General features: G+C 35.5%; 1 protein-coding gene across 1 annotated transcript in view; it reads left to right on the top strand.

Annotated features, from left to right (window-relative positions):
- The window catches only part of LOC107733142 (GC-rich sequence DNA-binding factor 2-like), a 12,082-nt gene extending 4,432 nt beyond the window's left edge, over positions 1-7,650 (top strand). Inside the window, exons 7-18 of the mRNA XM_016544654.1 lie at positions 1,979-2,162; positions 2,250-2,373; positions 2,536-2,596; positions 2,798-2,880; positions 3,032-3,231; positions 4,097-4,238; positions 4,491-4,612; positions 4,702-4,778; positions 4,933-4,999; positions 6,951-7,097; positions 7,183-7,322; positions 7,451-7,650. Of these exons, the coding sequence (XP_016400140.1) occupies positions 1,979-2,162; positions 2,250-2,373; positions 2,536-2,596; positions 2,798-2,880; positions 3,032-3,231; positions 4,097-4,238; positions 4,491-4,612; positions 4,702-4,778; positions 4,933-4,999; positions 6,951-7,097; positions 7,183-7,322; positions 7,451-7,562 (1,459 nt within the window). The 3' untranslated portion in view covers positions 7,563-7,650. The remainder of the gene's footprint in view (positions 1-1,978; positions 2,163-2,249; positions 2,374-2,535; positions 2,597-2,797; positions 2,881-3,031; positions 3,232-4,096; positions 4,239-4,490; positions 4,613-4,701; positions 4,779-4,932; positions 5,000-6,950; positions 7,098-7,182; positions 7,323-7,450) is intronic.
- The last annotated feature ends 5,643 nt before the right edge of the window (positions 7,651-13,293 follow it).

Genomic DNA, 13,293 nt, shown 5'->3' with positions numbered 1-13,293 from the left:
CGGTCTTTTATTGCATGTGCTGTTTGTTTGGGTTTCATTTGGGAACGCATATAAAGTCTGACGCGCTTTGTGTTGCGCTGTTATCATTTACAAGCGTGGAGCACGTCTCCATCTTGGTCGACAAACTCTTCCTCTGCATATGCTGTGAGTTTGGGTTGCTTAACGTCTCATTAGATTTGTAACGTAAATCATTTATAAACCTATGCCAACACAGGAGAATACATCAACATATTTCTAAATATGCGATTTGTTGTCCATATAAAATTTTCTAAATATCAAGCAAGGATTTGAATCGCGCTGTAAAGTGAAACATCACAGGCTGTTGGCGCCCTCTGGAGGTATTTGTTATAATACATAATGTAATTAAGTTGGTTATGTTCATATTATGTATAGGCATATTACATTATGTATTTTAACAATATGTAATTACTTGGTTTTGATACTTTATTTGAACCAATTATTATTGCCCCATCGTTATTTTATATATAAATATAGTCACATTAAAGCCTGTCTATTTTTAAAGGTCTATTTTTATTGCTAAAAATATCAGATTAATCAATTGTCAAAATAATCAGTAGATTACTTGATTACCAAAATAAGTATTAGTTACGGCCCTAGATTAGTTAAAACATTTCAAAATATAACTGCATTTTTTTGCATTTTGTGATAAAAAGATAAATATTTTGTCACTGACAATTTCTTAAAAATAGTATTCAAATATTGGCTTGTTCCAGTGAACCAAGTATCTGTATTTTGTCTCATCTCTGTATTGTCGTCTATGAGCGTGATATAGCTCATAATTTTACAAGTGTATGATATAGCTTTCATTCTTCAGGTTGTATCATATGTTCATGAAAAAAAATCTGTTTGAATAAGGAAAGTGGTAACTTTGCCATAGCATCCTTTCAAATGTTAAAATTGCCACAGTCATTGCATGCTTGTGCTGCACTTTATTTGTACCATTTTGTTTTATTAGCTTATTTGTTAGAATTTGAAAGATAATAACGATATTGTTTAATAAGTGAGATCACTGATTTTAGTCCTTGAAAACCAAAAAAGTAGTGCTTGAAAAGTCTTTGAAAGTCCTGGAATTTCATTTTGCTTTATCTGTACGAACCCTGTGTGTGTGTGTATATATATATATATATATATAACTACTGTTCAGAAGATTTGGATTTTTGGGATGCACAATAATAGATTTTTGTCGATAACCGATATGCCGATATATATATATATATATTCAAATCCTTTTTGGCCGATGCCGATATATATTTCCTTTTGTTTTGAAACAAGACCAAGTCTCCCCTGTGCAGAAATTATAAACAAATGATTTTTTAACTTTAGTTAGTTTTGAGCAAAAACTTGTTTGTTAGAACGAGTAAACATTATTAAAGTTCTTTGTTTTAATGAGAGTACATTGAAAGCTTTGAAAATAACTTGATAGATTTTATAAAATCAATCTTTTTTTTTTTACGTTAAAGTGTCTTAATGTTATTTGTGTATTTTACTCTTCATTTTATTGCAAGTAGGCCTACAGCGCCCCTTAAATAAATAAAAAGGCCTTACTGGACCCGGGGAGGCTGCTGCTGCATGCGCTAGTGACTGTTTACGCTATCACACACTGAACACGTCATTCCGTACAAACTTTCTCAGATTAAATGCGGCAATCCAAAACAGTGAATCTAATCATCATTCAGGCAAAAGTTTCCTTCAAGAATGACCACACTGCTGACTTGATCTTATCGCTAGCACACCCTGAGCACATGTGAGCTATTCGTCTTTTCAACAAGGCATATTGGCATAATATTTTTCAAATCGGCCGATGCTGATGTTTACATTTTAAGCCTTTATCAGCAGATTTTTTTTGTTATACCTTTATTTATTTTTAAGAAACTTCTTTCAAAAACAAATTCTTACAGACTTCAAGCTATTTATATATATATAAATAAAAGAATAAAAAAAAAATATTTTGCTCCAGATTAGATTCACTGAGGGAGGTGCACAGGGCGCGGGAGGCGGAGCTAAGGAGGATGCAACTGGATATGGAAATGGCCAAGAGCTCATTGGAGAGCCTCGAAAACTATACCACAGAAGAGCAGCTCCGGTTCTACCGTACCATGAATGTGTTCTCACGGAACCTACTGGAATGCCTGTCTAAGAAGGTTAATCTTTGCTAAATTAACCACGTATGTAATTTAATATAACTATATACAGTTTATAAAGTAGTGGTGGTATGCTTTATTTTTCAGATGGCTTTAATAAACTCAGTTGAGCTGGACATGCACAGTCTCTATATTGACCAGGCAGAGGTGCTGTTGAGTCAGAGAAGAGAAGCACTACAAGAGGAGTCCTCACAGATTCAGAAGTTAACCTGTAAGATTACAACTGAATACTGCCTTTTAGTATGTAATAATTTGTAGAGGACGTTTCACATCTTATGCCCACTCATATGATTATAATGATTTAACTTCCGTCTATCACAGGACTGAATGCACCTTCATTCATATAATATTGTATATTGTGGCTGTCTCCTAGATAACACTGATTCACACAGCAATGGTGACACAACCGGAGGTTCTAACCCAACTTGGCAGAGGTGAGATGGATTATTATGTTTGCACTTTCATCATTTCTGACTGTTATTGCTGTAAATCCTGGATACACTAAGCCTGACATTATGAAACTCTATAGATTGCAGCCTTTGGAGGCTTTCTGAGATGCTTATAATCTGTAAATTACAGTTGTCAAAGTCATTTATCATCAGTTGTTCAATTCCATATGCATTTTCATGTCCTAGCTTGTCTGAAGAAGAAATTGGGTGTGTACCGTGTGACTGGGAACCAATGGCTGAGCAGCAGGTGGAGCTACAAAGTAAAAGAGGTGTGAGAAGCTTCATGGAAGCACAAATACAATTATTTTTAAACAGTGTTGTCAGAGTGTAGAAATACTTTGAGAATACTAAGACCTCATCTAATACTTGTGTTTAGAGTCCATATGAAGTATGTCACTGCATCTATAACTTCAATTTCAGATGATCTACTAAAAAAGGCACAGGAAGTGTTTGCAGATGTTCAAACAGACTTCTGGGACGTGAAGAAAATCCTCTCCAGATTTGATGAGTGGCGCGTCTCCTTTCAAGACTCTTACAGTAATGCCTATATTGGCCTGTGCATCCCAAAACTCCTGGCACCTCTGATTCGACACCAGCTGATTGGCTGGAATCCTCTTCAGGTGATTAATGGCTTGTCTACAATATATTGTATCTGAATTCATGGTAATTTTGCTGTTCCATTAGATCATTTTGTACTGCATTGATTTGGATGTGCTACAAATTGATCTGGAAATGACCAAAAACTGAAACTCCTTTTTTTAGAGGTTTGGTCTTTTAGATTTCCATCAGGATCTGTGGATCAGGCCAAATTCAGAATTTGACAGCAATTTTTAAGACTGTGATTATTAAGTATGCTCGGTGTCAAATATTACAAATATTTAATGTCTGACAAATTAACAAAAGTAAATATTGTTAATAATATACATACAATAATACCATAAATATTTCAGTGCCAGTAACTGGCTGACAGTCCAACATAATAGGTGGATGTGCTGCTCCCTAATTCTGCTTGCCAAAAAAAAAAAAAGACTATGCTGATACAGTGTGTAGCTACTACTGCCGCACAGAATAATGTCATCGGAGATAACAGGCAAAAGCAAGACACTGGCCACACCCGAAAACAAATGTTACCTCAGTAGTGTTGGAGTTTTCTTTAAAGGTTTTCTTTTCAAGAGCAAGTTATTTTTATAATCATGTAATGAAAATCTGATATCATGACAGTCCTAAAACCAAATGACCATTTAAATGAATAAATATGTTTTCATATACAAAAATTGTTTCGTTGAATAGCCCTTATTTCCAGAACTTTCATTCCCTCTTCAGATTTGTTTTACATCAGTGGATCACCAGTCCATTTCATTTTAAAGACGTTTTATAATGTTCAGCCTTTCATTTTTATATCTGTCTATCGTCAACTTCTCAACACTCAATCTTTATGATTACTACTATATCTAAATGTATTTCAATGTATGTTTTTTCCTGTAGGCAGGTGAAGACTTTGAGGCGTTGCCGTGGTATTCTGCTGTTGAGAGGTTCTGTCACGGTCAGGGTTATGAGGAATCGGAGAACATGGATAAGACGACGCTGCCCACCATAATTGAGAAGACAATAGTTTCTAAAGTTCAAGGTAACTATGTCATTTGCACATAATTACATTAACAGGTTTATAACAATCACCGGCCTGCTGCATTTTACATTGAGTTTGGAACAATGTTTCAAAGAATAATTTAATATCATGCTTTTGAATTTAATTTACTATTAAGCATATCAGAATGTGTTGTTCTGGCTCTCTGATTGGTGTCTGTGCAGCATTCGTTCAGAAGTGCAGAATGAAATCCAGAACTAATAATCTTATTAAAATGTAGCTTGTTTTTGGCAGGTTTTGTGGAGCTGGTGTGGGACCCTCTATCTGCGCAGCAGTCTCAAACCCTCACGACACTGTGCAAGAGAATACAGGATGATTATTCTGTATTTGATGGTGAACAAAGCAAACCTGTCAAGGTGTTGTCTTATGATGCATTAAAACTCCAGATGTAACTTCATAGATATAATGTCAGTAAATATAATCAGCTTGTGACTTCATCCTGCAGGCCTTTGTAGAAGCAGTTATTCAGAGGTTAAGGAGTGCAGTAGACAATGACGTCTTTGTTCCACTGTACCCAAAAAAGTAAGTTTCATCTGGATTTGTTGTTTTTAATATTTTGATTAACATTTCAAAAATTATTTGTGTGCTTTGCTAGATAATTATTGCATTCAGATGTTTGTGTGTGATTGTCAAGTTGTTGTAGTGAGTTAATCAAGACATTGTGCTTTTTGCTAAGGTTTTTAGAGGATAAACGGTCCCCACAGTTCCAGTTTCAGAACAAACAGTTTTGGTCAGCAGTGAAGGTTTGACATTTCACTTCTGGTCATGTTGTAACTGTGACTATTAACATGCCCTTGCTGTTTCCTTACACATTTCAAAAGTCAGCAAGTTTAATTCACACTTCAATTTAGATGCGTTAAATTGATCAAAAGTGACAGTAAAGACATTTATAATGTTACAAAATATTAAAGTGCCCCTATTATGCTATTTGAAGGGTTCATAATTTGGTTTTGGGAGTCCCCAACAACAGGTTTCTCAAGGACTCTCAAACAATTCATTCAAAGATTCATCTTTCTAAACCCCTCCTTTGCGTGAGGCTACTCTGCTCTGATTGGTCCGATGACCCAGTCTGTTATGATTGGTCTACTGCGTACAGCGCATGTCGGAAACAGAATGTAATAAAGACCCAAACAATAATGGTATATGCGTTAGCCGAACACAGACGTGGAGTACTGATAAATCACTGCAGTTTGTATACCAACGTATTGCTCCACCATTTATCATGTCTCCAAGTAATAAGAACGACAGACATTCTATATTAATTGACACATTTCTAGACAATAGCGGGCCCACAGCTGATTAGCAGAACTATTATGCGAGTTAGCCGGAGACCTACAGCTGCACAGACTGTATACACAACACAACACACAAAACTACATATTTTGCTCGCTCGACAAAATATTAAAGCAACAATTATTAATCATACTTACAAGCTGTGATTTGGAGGAGCAAGCTGGTCCAAACACACTGGGCGCTGACTCATATTTGAAAGACAGACGGTTTATGAATCCCGCGTTGAACTCGCGGAGACTGGGGAAGCAGTCGTCAGTGAAATTATGGGAACACAGCAAGTTTGGGATTATACTGCTGTGGTATCGTAGTAAGGATGAATTTTAACCAATGATTCTTCACAGCCTCATCCTTTGAAAGTGAAAATAAACTGAATTTATTTCCACAGCGCAGAGCGCAGCGTCTTGTCGACATTGTTATCCACACGAATGAGTTACAGCGTTTGAGGTGGGTCCACGTTTTCGCGGGACGTCCATGCAGAGTGTAGGCAGGCATTATGCAAATATGGTACCTTGTGACGTGTGAACTTCATGGAAATCGGATTCAAATTTTAAACGACTCGTTTAAGCGATCAGAGTCGACTCTTTCTTTTAAGAGGCTATAACTATGATGCACTTTCAGCTTTACAATTTTGCAGACTTTTTCTATTCACATACAGCTATGTTACACACTGCATGAAAGGTAATTTTCAAAAATCCATAATGGGGCACATTAAATATAAATGCTGTTCTTTTGAACTTTCTATTCATCAAAGATTCCTGAAAAAAAATTGTCATGTTTTACACAGTTTAAAGGGGTCATATGATGGTCATATGATGTTGCTAAAAAGAACATTATTTGGTGTAATGAAATGTGTTTATGCGGTTTAAGGTTAAAAAAACACATTATTTTCCAACGAGGCATTTTAGGAGGGCGTGGACGAGTCTTAACTTTTATAAAGAATATCTCTTTGGGTTTGAGACTTTAGTCTTTGCAACTTTAGGGATCTTATCTATTCACGAACAGCTTGTAACACTCCAAAGAGAAAGGAAAACTTGAAATCGCATCATATGACCCCTTTAAACACCAAATCAGCATATTAGAATGATTTCTAAAGACTGGAGTATTACTGAAAATTCAGCTTTACCATCACAGGAATAAATAATGTTTTAAACTAGATTAAAATATAAAAATTATTTTAAATTGTAGTAATAGTTCACAATACACTTTGTACTGTATTTTGGTCAAATAAATGCAGCCTTGGTGAGCACAAGACTTCTTTCAAAAACATTAAAAAAAAATCTTACTGACCTCAAACTTTTTGGCGGTAATATAGCCTACATTAACATATGTTCAAACCAATGTTTTGGATAAAATGTTTATGTTCGAATGCTGATTGTTATATTAAATCTTTGTGTTTTTCAGTTGCTTGGTAACATGGCATTATGGGATGGTTTGATTCCTGAACATATTCTTAAAGAGCTGATGTTGGAGAAACTTCTCGGCCGTTACTTGATGATAGCTGTGCTTAACGAATCTGATCCAAAACACACCATCCAGAAATGCAAAAAGGTGCCTGTGTTTACAATGTCAATTTAATCTCATGGTTACTGCTAAGGTAGTTCATCAAAAAACTAACTTCTATCCTTCTAAAAAGATTGCAGATTGTTTTCCAAAATCATGGTTTATTGATCTGAATACTGGATCGTCACTACCTCAGCTGCAGAACTTCAGCAAACACCTTCTTCAGATCGCTCATGCCATATTTAAGGACAACAATGACTCCAGCAGCACTCGGTAACGCACAGCGGTGAACCTCAGACAAATGTGTAGTCATACGGTTTCAGAATAATATGGCATTTGTAAGAAAAGGAGTCAAATTATTTATTTTGTATAATAGTTCTAATGCAGTTTTTTTTTTCCAGGAAACTTTTTTCTGATGTGCTGTTTGTTTTGAAGAACATAAAGGCACATGACAGTATTAGGACTATAACAGAAAAATGTCAATGTGAGGATCTGTTAAAAGCTCTCCAGTAGCAGCCATGTTGTGTCGGCAGCATGTTTTTGTATGTTTTTAAGGTTCCAAGTCATTTTGATATATGTATGTATAGTGAATAAAATTTTATTTTGGTCCACATGGTTTTCATTTTCCTTTACCTTGGTAAGAACTGTCATTTATTCTTGTAAGAAAAAATGAAATATTTTACTATTCCACAATGTAGTTATTTTTATGGAAGGATATATGGTTCTCATTGTACCTGTTTATGCATGCTACATATATTAAGGTCTATTCGTGGTCTTCCATGAATCTAATTCTTTTTAGAAGCATTCCTGTTGTGAAGTAACTCGGCCTTCCAAGAAAATACTCTTGCAGATGTTTGAAACTGAGAAGCTATCCAGCCATCAGTATAACTGATGTTTCTCCTCATGCAAACTTGTTACAATAATTTTGCTGTTTTTTCTTTCTTTCACTGCTTCATCTGCACCGAGATCCACTGATTCAGTGATGTAATTAGTGGTGCTTTCTAAGGAAGCAGCAATATTACTATCTCTAGTACTTTCATACTAGCAGCTTACATTTAAGTAACGTTCTAACAGCAATAATAGCTACATAACTGCATTAATACCTCAACTTGTCTAGGCTTTGAGATGGGCTGTCTTCTGCCAATGACATATACAACCTAGCAACCACGTGGCGTGCTAAAAAAACACCTTAGGAACCAGATATCAAAACACTGGCATTGATGCAATGAGATTTGCATGGGCAAGCATCAGGCATCCGGAAAATATACAAGTCTGGTTATATTTTATTGGTCTTTTTATTTCTCAGTAGAGACTCAATATTAATAGGTTCATTGTTTAGTTGTGGCTTGTTTTCCTCCTTTGCATGTTTGGCTTTATGAGGATGACATCATTACCGCTAAACCAAACAATGGCATTTTACTGAGACAACTTGCATATCCAGAATGCCTTTCTATCAGACCAATCAAACCAGACATTCACATGATAAGAATAAAGTAGCTCCTTGAATCATGTTTATGTGTGGTGATCATCAGCATTTGACAGAAATTTCAGCCTTCGAGTTGCACTATATATGTAGTCACTGACTGACCTTTGAGGACGTGAATATCACTGTGAGGATGGTAGATCTCTCACTTCTCGACAAGTCCGGCACTTTTTGATTCTACTATGGTGAGCTATTTCGTGAAATGATTCCTTAACTGTTGTAATGCCAACCAGAAGCCTCTTGAGAAACTGTATTTTGCTCACTGTATGCAACAGCCCAGTGGAATTGCTCCACTCCAAAGGAATCATGTTTATGTGTGGTGATCATCAGCATTTGACAGAAATTTCAGCCTTCGAGTTGCACTATATATGTAGTCACTGACTGACCTTTGAGGACGTGAATATCACTGTGAGGATGGTAGATCTCTCACTTCTCGACAAGTCCGGCACTTTTTGATTCTACTATGGTGAGATATTTCGCGAAATGATTCCTTAACTGTTGTAATGCCAACCAGAAGCCTCTTGAGAAACTGTTTTTTGCTCACTGTATGCAACAGCCCAGTGGAATTGCTCCACTCCAAAGATAAACTTGTTCATGCTGTGCGATATTTACCTTTATTTTCATTTGACTGCTGAAGTAGGGCTTTGCAATCTTAACAATCGATTGAAAAACTAGCAGGGAAGAGCTGCTAAATGAATAAAGTAAGGTTCAAAAGTCCTCGGTGAAAACTGTATTTTACATTTATTTTAAAACATTTTACACTGATACAGGGGTTCTGTTTGTTGTCTTCTCCCATAACTTTGGCAGTTACAGTTCTGTGGTTCATCTGATGGTCTCAATATATTCTCAGATATCAAATACGCATCAAACATGCACATTTTCCAGGAACTGTAACTCCACATTTTGAATTTCCTTTTGTCATCTATATGTTAAATAATTATGAAATCTGGGGAAAACATAAGTTCAAGTTTAGTTTTTTTGGGGTAAACTTGTTCATGCTGTGCGATATTTACCTTTATTTTCATTTGACTGCTGAAGTAGGGCTTTGCAATCTTAACAATCGATTGAAAAACTAGCAGGGAAGAGCTGCTAAATGAATAAAGTAAGGTTCAAAAGTCCTCGGTGAAAACTGTATTTTACATTTATTTTAAAACATTTTACACTGATACAGGGGTTCTGTTTGTTGTCTTCTCCCATAACTTTGGCAGTTACAGTTCTGTAGTTCATCCGATGGTCTCAATATATTCTCAGATATCAAATACGCATCAAACATGCAAATTTTCCAGGAACTGTAACTCCACATTTTGAATTTCCTTTTGTCATCTGTATGTTAAATAATTATGAAATCTGGGGAAAACATAAGTTCAAGTTTAGTTTTTTTTTTTGGGAAAGAAATTCACACTTTTATTCAGCTAGGATGCAATAAATTTAAATTATTATTGATTAACATCATTGATAATTATGATGTTACAAAAGACTTGTATTTCAAATAAATGCCATTTCGATTCATCAAAGAATCCTGAAATGTATCACAGTTTTCACTTTTGTAGTAAGAAATGTTTCTTGAGCAGCAAATCAATAAAATAGAATGATTTCTGAAGGATCATGTGACACAGAAGACTGGAGTAATGATGCTGACCATTTAGCTTTGCCATCACAGGAATAATTTACATGTTAAAATACATTTATATAGAAAAAAACTTACATTATATTAATTATTAAATATAATATTTCACAATTTTACTGTTTTACTGTAGAGTTAATAAAATAAATGCAGCATTGGTGAACATAAGAGACTTCTTTCAAAAACATAAATCCTGTTCAGTAAGAAATACAGGAAAGAAAACGGCTCATTAAGAAGGATCATTAAATCTAAAGTTTCTGTATAATAACCTAAAATGGCCCTGACTTGAACCTTCTTACCCCAAAAGGTTTAGGTTTGCAGTTCAAAAGCTCTGATCCAGGATTTGCAATGGCATGAAAGTTAGATGCCAACTCTGGACTGTAAATGTACACTAAGTGATCAAATGGTCTAAAAACCTCATGAAAAGTAGATCTGGAGCAAAGGCTAGGATTCGGCATTTATTCTCAAACTGAATTAGGTGTTCTTATTAGGATCCAAGTACTTATTTTCTACTAGACGGGGTTTCATAAAACTACAATATTCTTTTCCTTTTGTCTTCTTTCCCTCAGGCAGAGGCATTTGATCCTTGTTGTGCCTCTCTTGATTCATTCATGTCTTTTTGGTTACACAAAATACCTACAGAGGTTATCCCAGAGGTAGAGTTTGATGGGAATTCAAATTTTCCGGTCTCGGTCAGGAGGGGGTGAATAGAATGATTTCTGAAGGATCATGTGACACTGAAGACTGGAGTAATGATGCTGACCATTTAGCTTTGCCATTACAGGAATAATTTACATGTTAAAATACATTTATATAGAAAAAAACTTACATTATATTAATTATTAAATATAATATTTCACAATTTTACTGTTTTACTGTAGTTAATCAAATAAATGCAGCATTGGTGAACATAAGAGACTTCTTTCAAAAACATAAATCCTGTTCAGTAAGAAATACAGGAAAGAAAACGGCTCATTAAGAAGGATCATTAAATCTAAAGTTTCTGTATAATAACCTAAAATGGCCCTGACTTGAACCTTCTTACCCCAAAAGGTTTAGGTTTGCAGTTCAAAAGCTCTGATCCAGGATTTGCAATGGCATGAAAGTTAGATGCCAACTCTGGACTGTAAATGTACACTAAGTGATCAAATGGTCTAAAAACCTCATGAAAAGTAGATCTGGAGCAAAGGCTAGGATTCGGCATTTATTCTCAAACTGAATTAGGTGTTCTTATTAGGATCCAAGTACTTATTTTCTACTAGACGGGGTTTCATAAAACTACAATATTCTTTTCCTTTTGTCTTCTTTCCCTCAGGCAGAGGCATTTGATCCTTGTTGTGCCTCTGGAAAGAATCCAAAGAGCATGTTATAAGTAAACAAGACATTTAAAGGGATAGTTCACTCAAAATGAAAATTCTGTCATTATTTACTCACCCTCAAGCTGTTCTAAACACATATGAGTTTCTTTCTTCTGTTGAGCACAAAAGAAGATATTTTGAAGAATGTTGGTAAGCAAACAGTTGAACATTTTGATGGGAGTTGCTGAATACATATATTTTGCCTCATCCTGAACTTTTGTTTTCCCATCGGATTTCTCCATCTTATGAGTCACAAGGTAGAATTATATCATCAGCCCTATTTCTACCGTTACATCGTACACAGCGAGAGCCTTTTGTGTCAGTTCTGAAGATGACTCCTTGCAGTTTTATAAAAAAAAAAAACATTTCCTATGTTCTAAAGAGCATCATAACCCTTCTTTGTTTTCAATATTTCAAATGTTTAATGTTCTGTTTATTACCAGTTTAAACTGAATCCCAGCTCTTCAATGTGACTCTTGAGCCCCACTGTACACTGAGGTAATATTTGTCTGCTAGCTTCACAGAGTCCATATTTTTGTGTCAAAAGGATGTGATTAATTGTGTCTCCTGGTGAGGCTGTTAGACACGAGAGAGTTAAGGGCACTCGGGGTCTAATGCACTCTTGACTGTACTGTCAACTCTATGCGAACACACATTACCTGGAGGCAACCAGAGCAGGACTCCAAATGTCAAGCACCGTTAGAGTAACTCCAGACATAACCACATCTAGTGCTGCGGCCATGCTCTGAATCCTAATCTGTTTGTTTGTTTACTTGATTGCTTTGATATATATACATTTTTGTATCACGTAAATTATGCTATATCTATCTTTTATTTATATATTCTCAGATTTAAATACAACATGAAAGTGAACGTTTATGTAGGTTTATATTATATATGTTTCAATTTAATGCATACATACACATTTTAATAATTCATTCAAATCATTTATTCATTGGTCACAAGGGCAATATGTCTCTTTATTTCTTGTGTATTTCTAAAAGTGAGAGTTGTGAAGATGTTCAGCTAATATAATATCAATAAGAAAAACATCACCAAGACATTTCATGTGGTAGGACCCGCGTAAATATTGGAGCAGCTTTCCAGCAGTGGAGAGAAATACAGGAGCGGGAAGGTCTGGAATCGGACGCCGATGTTGCTTTGTTTCTTCTTGATAGGTGTTACGTTGATTTTTACGTTGAATTACCATAGTAACACACATAGATATGCATTTTCTGTATGTAGTTCAACTTGAAATGTAATTATTAAATTACATTTTAATGATGAAATATGTTTGTGTCAAAATCTTTGAATAGATTATAAATCTTTTTTTTTTCTGTGTGATGCACAGAAGAATAAAAATAATCCTATATAATGCTATAAACCACACACTTGAACTGAACACTGACGAATGTCCTTCTAATTGTGGATGCAATGTATGAATGTTTTTAATACAGTTTCATATTGTGATTTTTTCAGTGCTGACTCATCAGAAGCTCTGTGTCAAATGCAGGCACACCCCATCAGCCCTGGTTTGTTGACTCTGGGCAGCAGGGCAGTAAAGACCAGCACATGGGGCAGCTCAATGACTGATGCTGAATTGTGCTGCTTCAGCAGACCCTTATGCCCGTTGTTTCAGCAGGAACACAACAGGGGGATGGGGTGTAGTTAAGGAAGCGGTTTATGCTTATATCCATAGGAAAGTTCATTTTGAATCGTAAAGCTGGTAAGTCACAATGCTTCAATGTTTTTACTGGGTTAAACCCTAAAGGCATTTTT

Source organism: Sinocyclocheilus rhinocerous, unplaced genomic scaffold, assembly GCF_001515625.1.
Source record: "Sinocyclocheilus rhinocerous isolate Xijiao unplaced genomic scaffold, SAMN03320098_v1.1 scaffold8, whole genome shotgun sequence".
Lineage (NCBI taxonomy): Eukaryota > Metazoa > Chordata > Actinopteri > Cypriniformes > Cyprinidae > Sinocyclocheilus > Sinocyclocheilus rhinocerous.
Note: the sequence above shows the minus strand (reverse complement) of the source record. Positions and strands in the feature narration are given on the sequence as shown.